At 28.7% G+C, this 19189-nt stretch overlaps 1 protein-coding gene across 1 annotated transcript in view; it reads left to right on the top strand.

Moving 5' to 3' along the window:
* LOC142321180 (uncharacterized) overlaps positions 1 to 19189 on the top strand; it is a 355594-nt gene that overhangs the window by 303428 nt on the left and 32977 nt on the right. Inside the window, exon 8 of the mRNA XM_075359173.1 lies at positions 5982 to 6272. Within this exon, the coding sequence (XP_075215288.1) occupies positions 5982 to 6272 (291 nt within the window). The remainder of the gene's footprint in view (positions 1 to 5981; positions 6273 to 19189) is intronic.

Raw genomic sequence — 19189 nt, forward strand, 5'->3', positions numbered from 1 at the left:
GACACTCTTCTTTGTTAATTTTTTAACCTTCATTATTTATACCTACGTTCCGTTTGAACATGGCTCCAGATGGTCTGAAGAGCCCATAATAGAATGGTTATTTCTAGGGGTTTTCTCTTTTGTGTTTGACTAAAAACCTGTTAGTGGCTACTTCATAAGAGTACAATGGTGCGGTAGAAACCTTTTATTTTATCGCACTTATTCTCTCTTGCCATCAGTTACAGATTAATATTTATATTTAATTTGATCTGTTACTTGTTTGTATACCATGTCAAATATATTAATTATATATTTGTATCGATGTTGTCGTACAATTCTTATCAATTCTGACGTAGTAAATTTTGGATCAAACGTTGCACAATATTAAGATAAATAATATCGTTATTGTGCCAAGAAGTATTTGGAAACCCCTCCAGTTGCATATTGTGATATATTAATTTTTGTTGCTGTTGCATATTTTTTTTATAGTAGTTTAATTACTTTTAAAAATAGATTTGGAAGAATTCGTCATCAAACTTTTGATGACATTCCCGGAAGTTTTCTTCTCTTCAAAGATTTAATGCCTGTTTACCTCTAAACCATTATTACTTCCAATGTGAACAATGATGAGCCGCCTGCCTTTGGTTGAATTAGATTTTGATCCAGTGGGGAAGTCATTTAAGAATAGCTGCCTGGCTGATTTATTAACGCATCCTTCAAAGTTTTACTCTTTTATCGCTTCCATTAACCACTGTTTCATCCAGATAAAGAGTTTTACATCCTTTATTTTTAAATTTTCCTCAAGTACTCTATTCTCAATTCATTTCTGTATTGCTGATCACACTTCCCCGATTTTTGGAAAAAGTTGAAAATATAATGATTAAATAATGTTATACAAAATGCCTTTATAAAAAAATATAAAAAAAAACAGCAAATATGGGTCCATGTTTATTATGGATAACAAGTTTTTCAAAGTTGGTTGTTAAATATAATGGAAAAAATTTAGTTCAATTGCCGTATTAACACAATCATTACTTTTTAAAACGGGCAATCATATGATCCTTTTCTTGATCGTTATGATTAATTTTCCTACCTCCTTCATCTGGTTTTCCACTTCTGTGTACACTAAATTTTTAAAAACAGGTTAGCTCTTCTGTCATGTTATCAAGTTTATTTATTGAAATTAAAGGTTTTTTCTAACAATAAATTAAAAACATTAAGAAGCTTTATATTTTCCTTTGCTTTTCTAGGGGTTTTCTCTTTTATGTTTGACTACAAACCTAGTGGTGGCTACTTCAAAATTTTTTGCACGTAAAAAACTAATATAAATATGTTAATATGTAAATTAAAAAACAGAACTATCTAAAATAAAAGATTTATGAGTTTTTTAATTAAAAAAAGGCTAATATGATTAACAACATTAATAGATGTTATTCAACGTTATTAGAAAATTTATTACAGATTTAATCGCACGAAGTAATAAAAATAAAGTAATAGAAAAGAAAAGTAATATAAATGTTAAACAATAAGCTATAAAAACACAAAGCAGCATGTTCAGTATACTACTGAGCTGTAACAATTCTAAGTTGACAGCACTAAATCTAGTACCGAAACGTGAATTTACTCCACGTATTGCCATATTAGTTATTCGCTACTGCTTGACTAGACTATTAGAACTAAAAGTAAATAACTTATAAGATATTCTTTTAATCGCATCTTGAAGTCTTCTACTGGAAAATAAACTTAGCATTCCTGCTGTAATTTTAATATTATATCCATTAAAAATAATTTTTACATTTCTGTGAAAGAAATGTATTTATTATTATATAATATTACAAATAATTAACTTAGGAAGGCATTTCCTGTTTCGATGATCTGAGTGGCTGTAGTTCCGTTAATATTAGGATTATAATATAATTATTTATCTAGATGAATTAAGAAATTTCGTTTGCTTAAATTCATCAAATGACAATAAATGGTTTCATTCAAAAAATAATAATGAAAAACAAGTAGAAATCTAAGTATATGTAATATAATTTTAATCCCTGGTTATTTTTATTTTATTTTACCATTATGTTATCTGAGAATTTAATATTTTTTTCCGAAAGACTACATCAAAATTTTAATAATTGACAAATGATGATTAGGGAAGAGTGATGCTTACTAAATTTAAAAATATGATGATTACCAAATTATTATTTTTATCATTTATTCCATACTATTTATTCTATACTTTATTTATTTTTATCATTTATTCTATAAATCTTATTGTGCATGAAAAATTAATCTGAAACATAATAGCGGGTTAATATGGGTTCCTATGTTAATAAAAATTAAGGATCAGTTGGGTACTAAACACTTCAAGTACAGTTAAATTTTAACGACGGCACATAAAATATAAAACGAATATCATAAGTAACGAACTATCTAAATGATCAGGACAATTCAAACAGAATAGGAACCTATTAGATTAAACCCTTAACTAAACTGAGAGGGGCATATAGAATGTTTACATTATATATTATCTGTGATCTTAATTGGATAACAGAGTTTCTAATGTTTTGTAATGCATCCACGACCACGTCTTTTAAAATAACCTACAGAATTCTTATTAACAGACGCAACAAAGTTTCTTTTTTAAATTTAATTTTTCTAAAATCGTTTGAAATTGTCTTGAGTCATATAAGTTTAGATTTTATGAGTTTCTATAAATGACTTCCCATTTTGAATTTCTTTTTATTATTTGTTTATTTCATTTAGTATTGTGAAATCTTACAAAAAAATAGACATAACTGCATAGACTTACATAATACAAGGGAAAATGTTAATATAATTAGAGAAGTTGAGTTTTATCTTTATTATAAGTCTACGCATAAGTTTTTAATTTTGACATTAATTATATATCGTAACATAATTATTGGGTCAGAATTTTAAATTTATAAAATTTTCTTCGGCTTTTTTTAAATATTAATGGGGGTAATTTCTCACATAAGCAACAAAAATAATATAAGCGAACCAAATAAATTCTGAAGTAAAATTTTTATTCACTTCTTCTTCTTCAAGTGAATATACTTAGCGAGTCAGCATGAGATGCTGACTAAATCTTTTTAAAAATTTAGCGCTGTAACTGACAACGTCACTCAAACTGGCTAGTGAAAATATTTAATCTCAAAAATCAATATAAGGCATTATCAAACAGTACCTTTTTTACACCGTATTTTTTTAGTAAAGAAATCCCATAAAATAACGAACTACTTTTTATTATTCTACTCCAGTTGATAATTTCCGTTGCGTTAAACGTATTTATTATTATTTTCGGGTTAATCTAAAATTATGTTACATGAAATATTAAAATATTAACTGTGATCTCTAAAGTTGGATAATAAATGGGAGGAATTACGATTTTTTGGTTTAAATAATTCTGTTGGTTACACTAACGAAATATTATTAAATATATTTGGAATACAATTTATCGTACTACTATTATTTCAACATTAAAATTTAATTTCAAGAAATTAGAATACATTATGCTATTCATCACTATTACCATATAAATCAGAAAATACATTCTACAGCATCGACCACAAATTAATTCAGAATAATAATTTATTTATATTTAATAATACAAAGAGATTATAATATTTACAATATAAGCGTTCTAGCGTAATTATTTATCATTAATTCTTGAAATTTTCACATTTTTTTTGTGCATTAATTACAGTTTATATGTTTTTGAGGTAAAAATGGTATTAATATTAAATATGAAACCGACATTATGCAGACAGATTTCGATTAGAATTCATATTTAGAGAAAAATGCTGTGTAACGTTGTGGACGGCGTTTTAATAAGCACATTTAAAGTAATAAAAACGTATGATATTCACAACATGTCCGAGACCGTAATAGTAAAAGTAAACAACGCAAATTATCTGAATATTACATATAAGCTAATGAATTGTAATCAGCCGTTGATTTAGTAAAGTAATATTATAACAATACTGTAGTTAGGAAATATGAATTTTTTAAATTAACTACGGTGTACTTTTTAGACAAAAATTTTTTTTTAAGTTTAACTTTTTGTTCGACCCAGTTTTTTCTCTGTGTTAAACTTTATAAACGCTTCTAGGGGCACTGTGTTTCGTGGTACTCTTTGATGTTGGACTGATATTCAAATAGGGAATTAAAAGACCATGATATTTAACAGGTGTTAAATGTATCATGTGTTAAATTGTACCGTTCATTTAGGATGAATTTTAAAAATTTTTATTGGTTTTTATTTGTAATAAGAATCGTGCTTTCGATGATTATAAACTGATTTCTTTTCAGGCTCAGGTGAAATGTAGATACGATATATTGAAACTATATCGGTGAAGGGAAGGAGGAATTTTTTAGTAGAGGATATTGGGAATGCAAATTAAGACAGATTGGAATAAGGAAGTTAGTGTGTAGAAAATATATCTCAAAGATAAAGATTTTTTACAACTTTCGCGGTTTCAAAAGTGTATACTCAAATTTATAAAAACTTTTCCATTTCTAAAATAAAGTACATCATGAATATTAAAATAAAAAAAAGATGCATGAAGGACCTTTATAATTATATAAATATTAGTATAACGATTTAGTTTTTAATCGCTCGTTTTATATCTAGAGCTGAAGTTTTCTGATTAATTATACATAATAATGTAAGCGTATAATTTAGTTGTGAGATTTAATCTAAAGTAAACTAAGTCACCGTCCAGTGATGAAACATTTTATAGAAGAAGACATCTGGTGACCTCTGAGTACTCATAAGAAACCACTTGAGGCTGCAAAAGCATACAAATATAATAATACATTACATAATCATGATCGATAAAAACCATTCTCCTTGTGTAATATGCGCATCCTACTTTTTAATGAGCATTTTCCAAAAAAAAGCAAAAAACATGCACACATCACTAATGTAGTTCAACAATTATAATTGTTTGTCGTGTTACGTCATGGGTGGCCAATGTATTTGTCTTCGGGCTGATTTGGAAAGAAAACTTTCTTCTCGAGCCGTACAATTTATTAAAATTAAAAAATGTTAAATACAAAAACGATTCATTTAGGTAAAAAATTTATTACGGCATTTATTGTACTTTTATTTAGATTCATTAAAGAAAAGGTTTGTTCACAAATATATGTTGAGCTGAATATTACTAAATATTTCATTGAAAGTTTTTTAAATTTCCATATTTTCCATTATTCAATTACTTATAAAAAAAGCTAATATTAAAAATATTTCGTGGGCTGGATTCGGCCCGCGGGCCGTCTGTTGGCCTTGCTTGTGTTACATGCTCGTTTCAGTTTTTCTGCCGCTAATATGCAATAACAAATTAGTTAGTAGCCAGAAAGTACTTTGAGCAAACTTTACGGATTGGTATAAGTAAAATTATTTTTCTCTCTGGCAAATTATATATATATATATATATATATATATATATATATTAAAAAAGCCTTCTTCATTACAATATATCTCATATACTGGTATAATCAAATAAAGCTCTATCTCAAAGTCTTTTAAAGCGATGATTTTTGGCAAAAAATAAAATCTTAGACGCAAGTACCCACACTAGTACTGGTTCCTTGGACGATCATGCTCTTAGGTAAAAAGTATAACCCACTTTATTTTTTATCCAATATTCTATGATGACGCCACAAGCAAATAAACAAAAGATTAAGAATTAGTTATAATTCCCCACATTGATCGTTTAAATATATTTTTTTCATATAAATACAACCAACTTAATATATTCAAAAATTTAAATTTAATCTTCAAGCAGATTTTACCTCCAAAAACACACAAATTTGTTAACAACATTTAAATAATTGAGTGTAATTCACAATAAAACCTTTATAAAATCCAATCAATTGACGTACTTAAATTAAATTGCTTGTAACTAAACTTTTCCTTCAGTTCATTTTAGTGAGGCTTGTAGTACGTAACATGTCTAACTCAAATTTTTCTTTTATGTTTTTAGAAGCTCGGGCGGAGATTGCAGGACCTAGAGAGAAGTATCTGAAATTGGGTAGCGTATTGCGGCTACTATGCACGTTACGACAGAGCCCTGAGCCACCGATCTACATGTTCTGGTACCACAACAACCGCATGGTCAATTATGACCTAGACCGCGGTATCAATGTTACTTCAGAGTTATCTGCAAAAAGTAGCACACTACTAGTTAGTAGCGCTACTCCCGGTCATTCCGGGAATTATTCATGTGTACCATCCAACGCTCAGCCCGCCAGTACCTTTGTTCACATACTAAATGGTAAGTTTAAATTAATTGTTGATCGTTATTTAATTAATAATAATGGGTGAACAATTTAAAATTTATCCGCTAGACTAAACACACTTGCGATATATATCATTTTGTAAAGGATATGAACAAATGAAGACGTATATTAAATAAATTCTTTGTTTACATTAGCATAAGTTGACATATTTACCATATTTTTGGAAAAGATGTTCGAGCTCGAGTAATAATATTAGTCACTTGAATCAAAACTTTTTATTTTAATGGGGCGATTTCTTGTCGTAAAGAAGGAAAAAATTGCAACAATGGACAAATCTGGGGAAAGCGGAGGGAGCCTACTCCATCCGACAGTAGAACTGTCTACTGACAGTTCGTTCTTCTATAAAAGTTACATGAACGCATGCTAACAGATGGTTTGATGTGTGACACGTTGTTCCTTTTTGTTGGAAGAAGCTGTACTGTTTTTACACGATCTGTTAACTATGTGAAGATTCTTCAAAAATTGTACGATACACTTTATTAACAGTCCGGTTAAAAATATTGGTCATCCTATAGTATTACCAGAAACAGCACACCACACACCGTTTTTATTTTCATCATATAGTGGACGCTTAAACATATTCTGAAGATCTTCTGTCATTAGTACCTGGTACTGTGCAAATTAATTCGCTCAGATAAATGAAATATTCCATCTGATATGAAATATATCATCGAATCTATGTGATCGTCGACAAATTTTCTGAGAAGCCAGTCTCAATAATTAAGACGTTTCCGTTTATTTTTTCTCGTAGGTTGTTCTACGATATGGTTTCAAATTTAGATCATAAAGATTACTACAGAAACATGTGTATTTTTCACCACTTTGTTGTGATAACTTGGGTGCAGATTTTTTCTCACCGGCAGATATATTCTTTTTTGAATCTCAGATATTACCTCTGGAGTCCTAACAAAAATTGCCTATTTTGTTTGTAATCGACCTCGTTACACACCATTTATAAACCCAATTGTGTGTGATACTCCTTGTAGCCATATGTTTACTGCTATTTGAAAATTATTCCGGAAGTATTTGACGCATTACTTGAAAGGATTTAGAATGCCCATTACTCCACTATAGCAATCATTTCCTTCATCGAATAAGATATTTTATAGAGACAACTCCATAGATCGAATCTATGTGTACAAGGCATGAAATAATATAGAAGATGAAAGTAGTAACATAACCAATAGTGGTGCTAGTAGTAGCAAGGATGATAACGGTAAAAGATTGCTTGCCCGGAATAATATTTTGTAATTGGTAGTTTTTAATATCAGTAGTATATGGTGAAGATATTAACTTTAGATAAATGTGAATAAGTTTATCGATTAATACTGTTATAAGAAATTTAAAAGATTATAAACCTGGTTCATTTAAAATAATAAGTACATAATCACCTAATATTATCTCTAAAGTATAAATAATATCAATTGCACATGGAGAATTATAAAATCTCATTCGATTTTACTAGTTTTTCCTCTTAAATGCACACCATAATTACAATTATTAAATGATTAGCATGTGATTGTAAATTTTAGTTTGGCGTTATTTTATGTAATTGTGATAATCTGAACTTAAGGAAAGTCTGAGAGGAGTATAGAATGAGTGAGAGAGAATGAAAGAAATTGAGTAAGCGTGTTATGAAAATTGATGCATTTAAAGCACTGATTTATCTTATTTCGTCATTTAAATTCTGTAAATTCTGTATGTGACTATTGCTAATTATATTTTAAAGAATGAAGAGGGAAAAATTTATTTTAAAGTACATGTAAGCTGTTCTTTGTTTTTCAGCCGACCATAAAAATATCTTTATATATGAGTAACTTAATAATCATAATCTATAAGCTGAGTTCATTGAAAAATTTTCGAATAAGTTTTTGTTTGAAGGTTACTTCAAGTTTAAAATTATATACTGGAAGAGTTAATAATATTAGTATAGAAATATTTTACTGGATATTAAATTATTGTATTCAGAACCCTGTTTCCGGGGATGTTAATACGTTACAGCACAGAATTAGAGAGTGATGATGTCATTATGCCACTACTGAGACTAAGTAAAGATGAAATAAGTTCAAAATAGATTTCTCTTGAAGTTACGAGTAAAGGTAAACTTTGAAAAACCCATATAGTAACATCTATCTATCTATCTATCTGTATATATATATATATATATATATATATATATATATATATATATATATATATATATATATATATATTTGCGTGTGGGCGCGCGCGAGCGTGTGTGTGTGTGTGTGTGGACGTGCGTCGTGTGTGGGTGTGTGCATGGGTGCACTCATGCGTGCGTATGAGTGTATTTTCATAAAGTGTAGCAGCACTTAACTAATTTTTCAACCGTTAAACGCAGGTAAATGAAATTTAAGAAACCACAAATAATTTTTTCGGTATGAGACTACCCCAGCCCAAGATTCCAAGAAGTGTTCATGAGAGTGGGCCAAACAAACATTTAAAAAGGGGAAATATTGGGTAGTGACACTCATTTTAAAGAACAGTGAAACAGAATTGAAATAAAAAACACCGGCTAACAGTAATTCTACGAAAAATGGTGGCTACTTAATATTTTTCACTACTCGTTTCAATTGTGTTCTAAAGTTGTAGGACACTTACAAACTAAGTATCCACAACTAGTGTGGGCTGATACCAAAAATTAGTTCATTATGAGGAGGAGTATTTGCTAACTTTCTTTTCTTTTTCTAGATCAAGGGGTATTAACGTTAAAAATTATTTAAGATGTATCGTAGACCAGTTTTGAAAGTAACTTTATAAAATATTAACTTGCCACCACTCACATAGTGTTGTCGTAATACAAAGAATTTTGCATCAGAAATTTCGTTTTCAATTCTCTTTTCGTTTTCTTTTCTTGGTATATCCTTACTCTTTCAATACAACAGTTTTGAATTGGCGACATGGAGCCCTCTGGGTACTTGGGATGAAGTAGTCTCATACTAAAAATTATATCTTTTGTGGTTAGGCTACATTTAATTTTTCTACGTATAAATATTGTAAATTTATTTAAAAGTTTATAATTTATTATTATTATATATATATATATATATATATATATATATATATATATATATATATATATATATTATAAATTACGAAACACTTTACTATACTATATTTATGAATTATTTAGAATAACTTTTTTGTACGTACATTTTAAACCACTGAAAAATCATGATTAAGTAAATTTTTAAACTAAAGACACATACTGTAACAGTTATCCTCTTATGTAGCTTCATTTTTCGTCATTATTAATTTTAAGTACTAGAGAGTACTAATAACTATTGAAATGTAATATTTTATGAATCATGTAGTGTGTGAAACTTTGAACTTGCTTTTTCCATTTTTTTAAAACATTGAATTTTTAGAATATCTCTTCATGAATGAAGAGAACCAAAATTTTAGGCTGATCGTTCATAAGTAAAATTTATCATATCTTTTTGAATTCAGTTTAATAGGTGGTTTATAAGTTAAAATGAAAATAAAATACTAGGTAAGGCAAAAGAAAAAAAAATTATTATAAATAAAATTTTAAAAGAAGTTTAAAAAGTAATCGTATATGAACAATACATTATAAAACGACTCAAAAATCAATAATTTCATGTCTCACTTAATGAAAAACAATTATAAAAAAAATAATCGTTTTTCTGTTTTTAAATTAAATTGCAGCTTGAAATTCCCTTTTTGAAACAGTTGAAATTTAGTTTAAATTTGACGTCTTAAATACGAGTATATATATTTTAAAAGTTGATAATTTTTTTACTTTGATATTAGGGATAATTTTATTTTTCTTATTTGTAAGTTATAAGTCAGTTTCTGATGCTAAACCTTGAGATGTGTATATATATATATATATATATATATATATATATATATATATATATATATATAGATAGAGAGAGAGAGAGAGAGAGTGTGAGTGAGAGAGATAACTTTATTGCGTTCATCCGCCAAAAAAGATGTAAATGATGAATGAGAATGTAATGTAACTGATAGAGACTTTCATGAATAATCGAAAAATTCTAATTGGGGAAATCCATCGATAGAAGCAGTAACAAATCTTCAGCTCCCCTATTGTTTCCCATTTGCAGAAAACACAGAAATATTTAAGTCATGTAAAAAATCTACTTATACTATCATATCAAAGTATAGAGTGAAAATAAAATGTAAAAATATGCAGAACACTTTCACTTATTTCTTTTAATAATGAAACATAAAGAATAAGAATATATTTCTCGCTTACACCAAGCTTTTAGACAACTTTTGGCAGGTAAAACCCAAGCCGGCCTCCGTGGCGCGAATGGTAAAGTCTCGGCCTTTTATCCGTAGGTCACGTCTTCGAATCCCGGTCAGGCATGGCATTTTCACACGCTACAAAAATTGTCATTCATCTCATCCTCTGGAGTATTACCTAACGCTGGTCCCGTAGGTAAAAAAAAAGGTAAAACCCAATTATCCTGAATAATTAAATCTGATTTACACCAAAAAAAAAAAAATTTGTTCCTTTCCTATTTTGAGACATTAAGTTATTAAACCTATCAGCACTTCTATGATGGAAGTGGAACAAAATGAAAAATTTTTAGACAGACGGACTTTGATCCTAGATTGAATCGATTACTCATTGAATGAATTAAAGAATCGAAGTTTGGCGAGAAGACAGATGGTTGAAGATTCCTAGAAAAATCGAATACTTAAAGAGTGATTTCATCAGAATGAGGTTGGATAGCTTCGATAAAGAAGAGGAAGATATAGAATTATATCTAGGACTGTTCTAAATGAAAAAAAACAAGATATTGTAAATCTTTACCGTTTGATTTCGGAATTCAGATTTCTTTAATTTATATACTATCTTTCTCAACTTCTAGTAGATCCGGTTTACTGAAATTTTAAGCCCATATTTATTAGGGATACTTAGAGGTTTGTAATACATCGGAAAGTTAAAAATCTTAAAATATTTGCTGGAAAATAAGAATTTGAAAAGCAGTATAATAACACCCATATTAAATATTTATAAACAAAATTCTTCGATGAGTTAGAAATATTAGTGATATAATTATCAGATTCCATTAAATATGAAAACTGAACACCAATTTACTCTTATTAACAATAAATTAAAATATAAGTAATTGTAAAATTAGTTTTTATAAAAAATAAAGTAAAAATATGCATTATTTGAATATAACAATTAATACAAACTTAACCGGAAACCAAATTATATGGAAAACGATTTTATAATGATTAACTGAACACAAATTCTTCAGTCCCCCATGGCGGTATAAAACAAATACATGCTGAAATATGATTAACAATCATATTTATTTATAGACACATACTCTGGTCGCAAAACAAACAAAGAACCGTATGAAGTAATTCATTACATAATATTCACCATTGTAAATAATAAGCGGAGTATTATGACAGTTTACAAACATGTTACTAATTAAATAAAGTAAAGCATTTCGAATAACAAAACAATCAAAACAATAATAAACAAAAAATAATACAATACTCAAAACGTAACAAGAACTCATCAAGACTTGCATGCAAAAAGGATAATGATAAAATACATGGTCTTAATAATACATAAATACATAGAGTAGTATAATTTTCAGTGTACCACACTTGAAGTAGTATACAAGTACTATTGTATACTACAGTATATAAAACTTGTAAACCGATTAAATAAATAATTCTGCAAAATTCCAATATAAGTGATAATTTTTATTTTTGTGGGATTTACAAAAATTTAATTTAACACAATGATTCTAATAATATATTTGGTATGTTGGAAATACTACCAGTTTAGTTTGAATGATTAACCAATCCATTTTGTAAAACTGGAAATAGTTCTCCAATGTTACAATATAGTCAATGAACAAAACTATATATATATATATATATTCCATCTACTTTTAAAGGTAGAAATTACTGATTATGAAAAATAAATAATTGTGCTGAAGAAATACTAATAAATTTAAAAAATATATATTAGCAGAATTCAAAAGCAAGCAGTATGATCTAATATAATAATAGAGTATAATATTCGTTCTGAACCAGTAACAAACACAAAAAGAAATGTGACAAACTGAAAAACTTCATTTTTCCACGACTGCCTAAAAAGGAGTGTAATGTATTTAGGGTGTATGTGTGTATGTTTCACCGCAGCAGTTCATCGGCTGAACCGATTTAGATATATAACACATTTATTCTTTATTTATTTTTAACTTAGAATATAATAATTTATTGATTTAAAAGAAACCAACGTAGAAACATGAAATTCATTTTAAAAATAAGTCTTACGAAATCATTGTAGCTTTTGGCACTAAGTCACGTCTAATTTCATTTAACATTATTCTGTACACATACCTTGTAACGTAACAATAAATTATTTAAATAAAGCATATCCATTTTTACGGACATGGCTTCGTAGACTCAAGCCGCAGTTCTTGACCGGACTGCGTCCTGGTCAGGTGCGGAGCTCCGTCGAATGAAAACATTAAGAGACTAGTTCTCTTTAGGGCTGGCCTGAGGATGTTTTCCAATCTGCAGTCCTGGTGAAGGGCACCGCTGGAGTAGAAGAAGGTACTAGATTTACATAAATAATTGACTTGGCTTATGTGGTCGACCACCCAAATCACATTCCGGTATTTCGTACAGCACCATAGATTGTGACCTGGCTCTTTTGGTTAAATTGACGTAGGCCAAATACTTGTTGTACAGCCATCTGCTCGAGACCTGTCCAGGGACGCCAGTAGTTCCAAAATGAATATTGGTCGTACTGATTACGCCCTAATAATTAACTCGACGGCTGGGGACCTTGAGGTGGCCTACATTGTCTGCCAGTCGGTTTCTCAGATGATGAAGGATGGGCCCAGTCGGGCGGTGTGTTTTTCAGGACCATCGGGGCAAGTTGGGCAAATTTGCCCTGCACAAGCAAATTTCAGTCGACGGGTCGGGAAGATACACTTTGTGCACCTGTTAGTGTCGATGCAGAAGGATGTCGACGGGAAACGGATGCCTCTCATTAGAGGCGTGGCATGTACTGCAAGACCGAGTCCCAGCTACGTGGGCGGTACCATGTGTTCTGCCGAGGTAGTTTGAGACAAAGGCAACCCCCGGAGCCGAGTTGTACTTAGATGCTGCACCGGCTCTGGGGTGACGGGATAAATGAAGATGAGCAAAAGAAAAGGATATATTTTGGTTATTTTTATCTATTTAAAAAATATATATATATGTATATATAAACATGCAGATATCCCGGAAGGATTCTACCAAACTTCATAGTCGTATTTCTCTCATTAAAATAATAAAAAAGTTCATTAAAACATGGGTTCGAAAACACTTCGAACACTTAGCGACTTACAGCTAGTGAAATATTTCGCTCCAATTCCTGCTCCTCCGTTGAAATGAAACCCTATAGAATATCTGAGAACGTAAATTAAGAATCGAGTTTAAGGTTTATTATGGTTTTTCACCTGAAAAACATTTAAAAATGGGTCCCAGAACTCTTTCCCCATATTTTTTATGAAATAAGGTGTAATTACCAAAAAAAAAATGTTGAAAAACTGAGATTTTAATATTAGCGTAAAATAACTTTGTTAAATTGTCAATAAACTTATAAAACCTTTTAATAAAATTTATAGAGAATTTAATTCTGAGAAAATTGATTACAACAACATTCCACAACAGAAATTAAGTTACTTTCATGTGAAACAATAGAAGAAAAATTACGCTGACGTATTTATTTGCTTGCTATAATATGATGCTATTTCTTAATTAAAATTAATTTTTTTACGAAAAAAGTATTAAAAAATTTATTATTTATTTGACGAATGTGAAAAAATTCCATGCAAAACACACTATTGAATGTTTTAGATTTTTACAATTATTAATATTACGTCTTAGATTGAGAAGAAACAAAGGAACTGTGGAAGAAAGCCAATCAAATTATTTTACTTTCGGTTTTAAAGGCAGTTTACATGGTAGTGGAAGTATATCAGTAGACCAGCTTTTTATGCTTTTATTGTCGTGAATTTTCTAAATAAATGGGTGATATATAATGTTGCATAAATGTGTTTTTTGATTGGCTGTACGTTAAAATGGTTAAAGTTTTAGGTAAAGACCGTCTAAAAGAAGGTATCGCGTTGTATTACTTATTTTATTACGTCTATAGTTTTGTTTAGCTAAGGAACAATAAACGTAACATTTGCTATAGATGTCAAGGAATTTGACTATTGCTGCCTTGTAGCTGTTATTCTGCAGATTAACCGTACTGAAACAGAATCCACATTACTTTACTTTATACTGTCCTTCTCATAGATTTTTTCCCACAATAAATTTGTTATGTGTAATGATAATTTTAATGTTACTACTATTATTACCATTTACAGTTGTATTAGTTTTACCATTTTACAAGTAATTTTAATTTCTAGAAAAGTAAATATTTTTTTTTATGTAAACAGTATACGTTTCATTATAAAGAAGCATATAGAAAGACGATAGTAAAATAGAAAAGAGTCATCGGAATATTAATTTAATTCTAAAGTGGAGAAAAAAGGAGCTGCGGCGTGTAAGATATTCAGATTGCATTGCATGCATTTGTGGACTTTATTTTTGGAATTTAATTATTTCAGATATATTCAGTTTTTTCTGCTGTCTTTATTTACAATCGGTTCCTACATACATCTAGGCAATAAGTTCTCTGTAGTAGATCTATACCATTATATAAAGAGGAAGAAAGTTCTTGTTTGGGATAAACAATAACTATGCGATCAATCGCAACCAAATTTTTACCCATGTTTCTTGGCAAAACTGAGAAGGAATCGCAACCAAATTTTTACTCATGTTTCTTGGCAAAACTGAGAAGGATTTTAGATTTATTTCTTCCTGAAAAAAACTAAAAATTATATATAATAAGACATATTTTAATTATTCATACATGACTCATCTTATCTTTAGATAATTGTATGTATCTATATAACCTGATTGCTAATTCCTGTGTATTGAAACCTTTACAATGCACAGTACGTAGAAGAATTTTGTTAGTTGTGTGTATGAATGTGTATTGTAGGCATTCTTCAGAGGATGAAGATGAATGATTTGTAGCGTATGTGAAAATGCCATGCCTGACGGGGTTTCGAACCCGGGACCGTCGGATGAAAGGCCGAGACGCTACCACTCGCGCCACGGAGGCCGGCCACCTGAGGAAGCTTAGAGAATTCTAAGTGAAACATAGTGAATTTAATTTGTAAGTTGGTGTAGTTGATTGGTTAACCCAAGAGATTAATAAAGATAATATTTTTTTTAAAACTAAATAAGTCTTGTTCTTATATATATATATATATATATATATTAAAATAAAGCCGAAGAAAAATCGCTGTTATAGGCTGTAAAATCTATTACTGTAAACTGAACAATAATTAATACTTTTTTTTTTTATAACACTTTTTCAAACGTCCATTTTTGTGTAAATCTGATATAAAAAATTGCGGGGAAATTATTTTGGGAGTAAATGTACTACTTTAATATAGTGTTATTGAAGTTTATGATGTTAATTATTATATGGAAAGAAAATACATCCTCTGCACTCTTACACACAGAAATTTTTTATTTTCTAAATCACTTTCTTCCTAGAATTAATTTCAAAAACGGTTCTTAAATATGTTGTGTAGTAATACAGATAAATGCACATTAATGTTTTTTAATGAGAAGGGAGAAAAACAAAATGTGATTTTTATTATTTTACTTCTTGAATGTTTATGAAGTGTATATGGGAAATTGTACGATACTTAATACATTTTTACACTTTGGTGGCTACTGAAAAATATTTGACTTTCAAGTGAAATAACTCAAAATTTTAAAATTATTTTTCTTTTTGTCTTATTTTTCAGGTAAAACAAGAAAAACGTATTTTAACTACAAACAAGAATATGTTTGTAGTTTTTATAAACAAAAAATAGCGTAGAATTGTTATAATATTTCATCAATTCATTTTTTCATAAAAGTAATGATTATTATAACACAGAAGACTTTATTTTATTAGAAGAATTATTAAAAAAAAAATTAATATTTACTGCCCTGAAATGTTAACATTTTCAGTTATAAAATAATTTTCTTAATTATATCTAAATTTTAAACCATTTATGTTACTTTGTTATAATATTGAATTGTTATAATATTTCATCAATTAATTTTTTCATAAAAGTAATGATTATTATAACACAGAAGACTTTATTTTATTAGAAGAATTATTAAAAAAAAAATTAATATTTACTGCCCTGAAATGTTAACATGTTCAGTTATAAAATAATTTTCTTAATTATATCTAAATTTTAAACCATTTATGTTACTCAAGAATATTAATTTGAATAATAAATACTTTCTAGCTATGGTTAATGCTAAAAAAATTAATAATTACATGAACTTAAATAAGGTACGTATAAAAATAGCTTATCATAATCTGGGAAAATATAAATGTTTTTTCCCATGTACAACAGTATAAGTTCAATAGTATACTATAATAGTTTAATAGTAGACTATAATAAAGCAATCTTTAATAATTTTTAATGACATTTTTTCCGGTGAAGTAACTAGGAAAAACCTGTAACAATATTTAGTAGAAACAATTTACAGTAGTGGTAATAATTTATTCATCTTCATCTTATCGTTATTAAGAAGTAGCGCGTTTGCTTTTAATCAAGACATTTATTTCATTTGTTTGCAATCAATAAAAATTATTTTTTTATGAAAGCTTCATAAACAAGATCGTTCTTATACAGTAAGAAAAATATAGGACGATATACACATAAGAGTGTTTTGTTTACTAATATACACCTATTAACATTTCATCCAGTTAAATCATTGCTATATGTGTTTTATGAAGATTAAATATTCGAACAATAGTTCGAAATAAATAATATTTGAAGGTCTCAAAGAATTTAGCCGGCGAACTTAATCCTTTTAAATATCTGTTCAATATCATAAAAAAATGATAGAAAGCTTAATATATTTTATCTACCTTTAATCGGTTTTTTTTTTAAATTTAAAGACATTTATGTATTAAAATGCAATCTATCATTTAAAAAACATTTAAATTCAAAAATTAATCAGTTGTTTTTGAATGTCTTTTTTTAAAAAACACAATCAGTTATATTTATAGATCAGTAGAATCCCTATTTCCTAAAGAATTTTATTGAAATAATGATATAAAAAATGGTTAACTAAGAATTTTAAAATTAAATGAAGTAAGAAGATATTCCAGCAGGAATTTCCTGTTGTAGTCATTTTTCTAAATGTTACACTGTACAAATTATTTTGTACACTTCTCTTTCTAGAAATAGATCAAATTAAATTTGAAAAGTAATTGTCTGCTTATAAAACCAAAACAAATATTACCACATATCTTATCAATAAGATTTCTGTACCTTTCAATAAAAAAATATAAATTAAATTAATTTTCTTTTCATACGAGTTGAATGAAAGATAACGAGAAATTTATCAGGCTTTTTTTCGTTTTCTCCCATCGAACAATATTGGATAAATTCTATGATGGCTATTTACCGTAATATGATATGTATGTAGTTATTGCATAATACATTTACTGTATTATGATTGTATTTCAGAAAGTAGTTTTTCAGTTCAGTAGTACCATTGTAATATGAAACAAACATAAGGGTAATAAACAATAAAAGTAAGGATACCCTTACATCCAATTCATGAGAAAACGAATATAGTTTTGACTGTATATCAAACACAACTGTCAGTTCAATTTCTTTTTCATTGACTTTTTCAAAATGATACTATACTATATATATATATATATATATATATATATATATACACACTAGCCGGTTGGGACTCACTTTGCTTCTAATCAGAGACCCTTCTTGGGCCGACCTGAGCCTCAGGGATCCCATGTCGGCCAAGGCGAGGCGAACCCCGGGGACTCCAGGAGTCACGAAGCAACCCAGAGCCGCAGAACTTGCCATTCCCGTCTGGATCTCCGTGGTACTCGCTTCGCTGACAATCCCGTCTAACTAGAGGGCCCGCCTCTTGGATCCCAGATTTTTCGTTACCCTCATGGTTGGGAAGATAATACTGATAAATAAGTAAATCATTCAAGCTTTATAGAAATCTGAAAAAGAAACTGAATTACAAAAATAGAATAGTAGTAACTATGCAACCAAAGAAACAAAGACCTCTGACGAGGAAAATTCCTAATATTAAAATAAAATTTCTGGGAAATATTTTCCCGGAGAGATAACTTGTATCAAGGAGTTGAATTTGCAGTCTTTACTTATCAATCAATATATGCAGACAAGCATAATCTAACAAGTAGTTAAATCAAAACACTACATTCTGGGAATAATTAATCAAAATTAATAATATTTTGTATACATGAGTAAGAGTTTTGTGTATTTAGTAATTACGTCTACATTCGAGGATTAGTTGAATAAGAATGCAAAGATCTGATTGAATTACATACCAGAAAATTAATATTGAAATCTCTTGCAATAATAACTGTTACCCTTTTGAAAATATAACTATATAGGTTTAAGTAAAAAAGAAACAGTCTAATTTGTAAATAAAGTAAGATTCTAGTAATATCTTTAAAACAATACTATCATGGATTTCAGTTAATTTCTGTCATAATCTGTAATATCCAAAATCAATTTCTACAATATATTTTTCAGTAAAGCTTAGCTTATTGTTTCATTTGTTCCATTCTGGCATATACATGGCTAGAATGATTTTTTTTAATAAAAAAATGATTTTGCCTTTCAGTGAAAGTGACATTAGATTCAGTATAAAATTATTAAAAGGATTTATAAACAAAATATCCAGTTTAGTTATCCCACTTGATGGGTTTCAT

This window comes from Lycorma delicatula, chromosome 3 (genome assembly GCF_047948215.1).
Source record: "Lycorma delicatula isolate Av1 chromosome 3, ASM4794821v1, whole genome shotgun sequence".
In the NCBI taxonomy this organism is placed as follows: domain Eukaryota; kingdom Metazoa; phylum Arthropoda; class Insecta; order Hemiptera; family Fulgoridae; genus Lycorma; species Lycorma delicatula.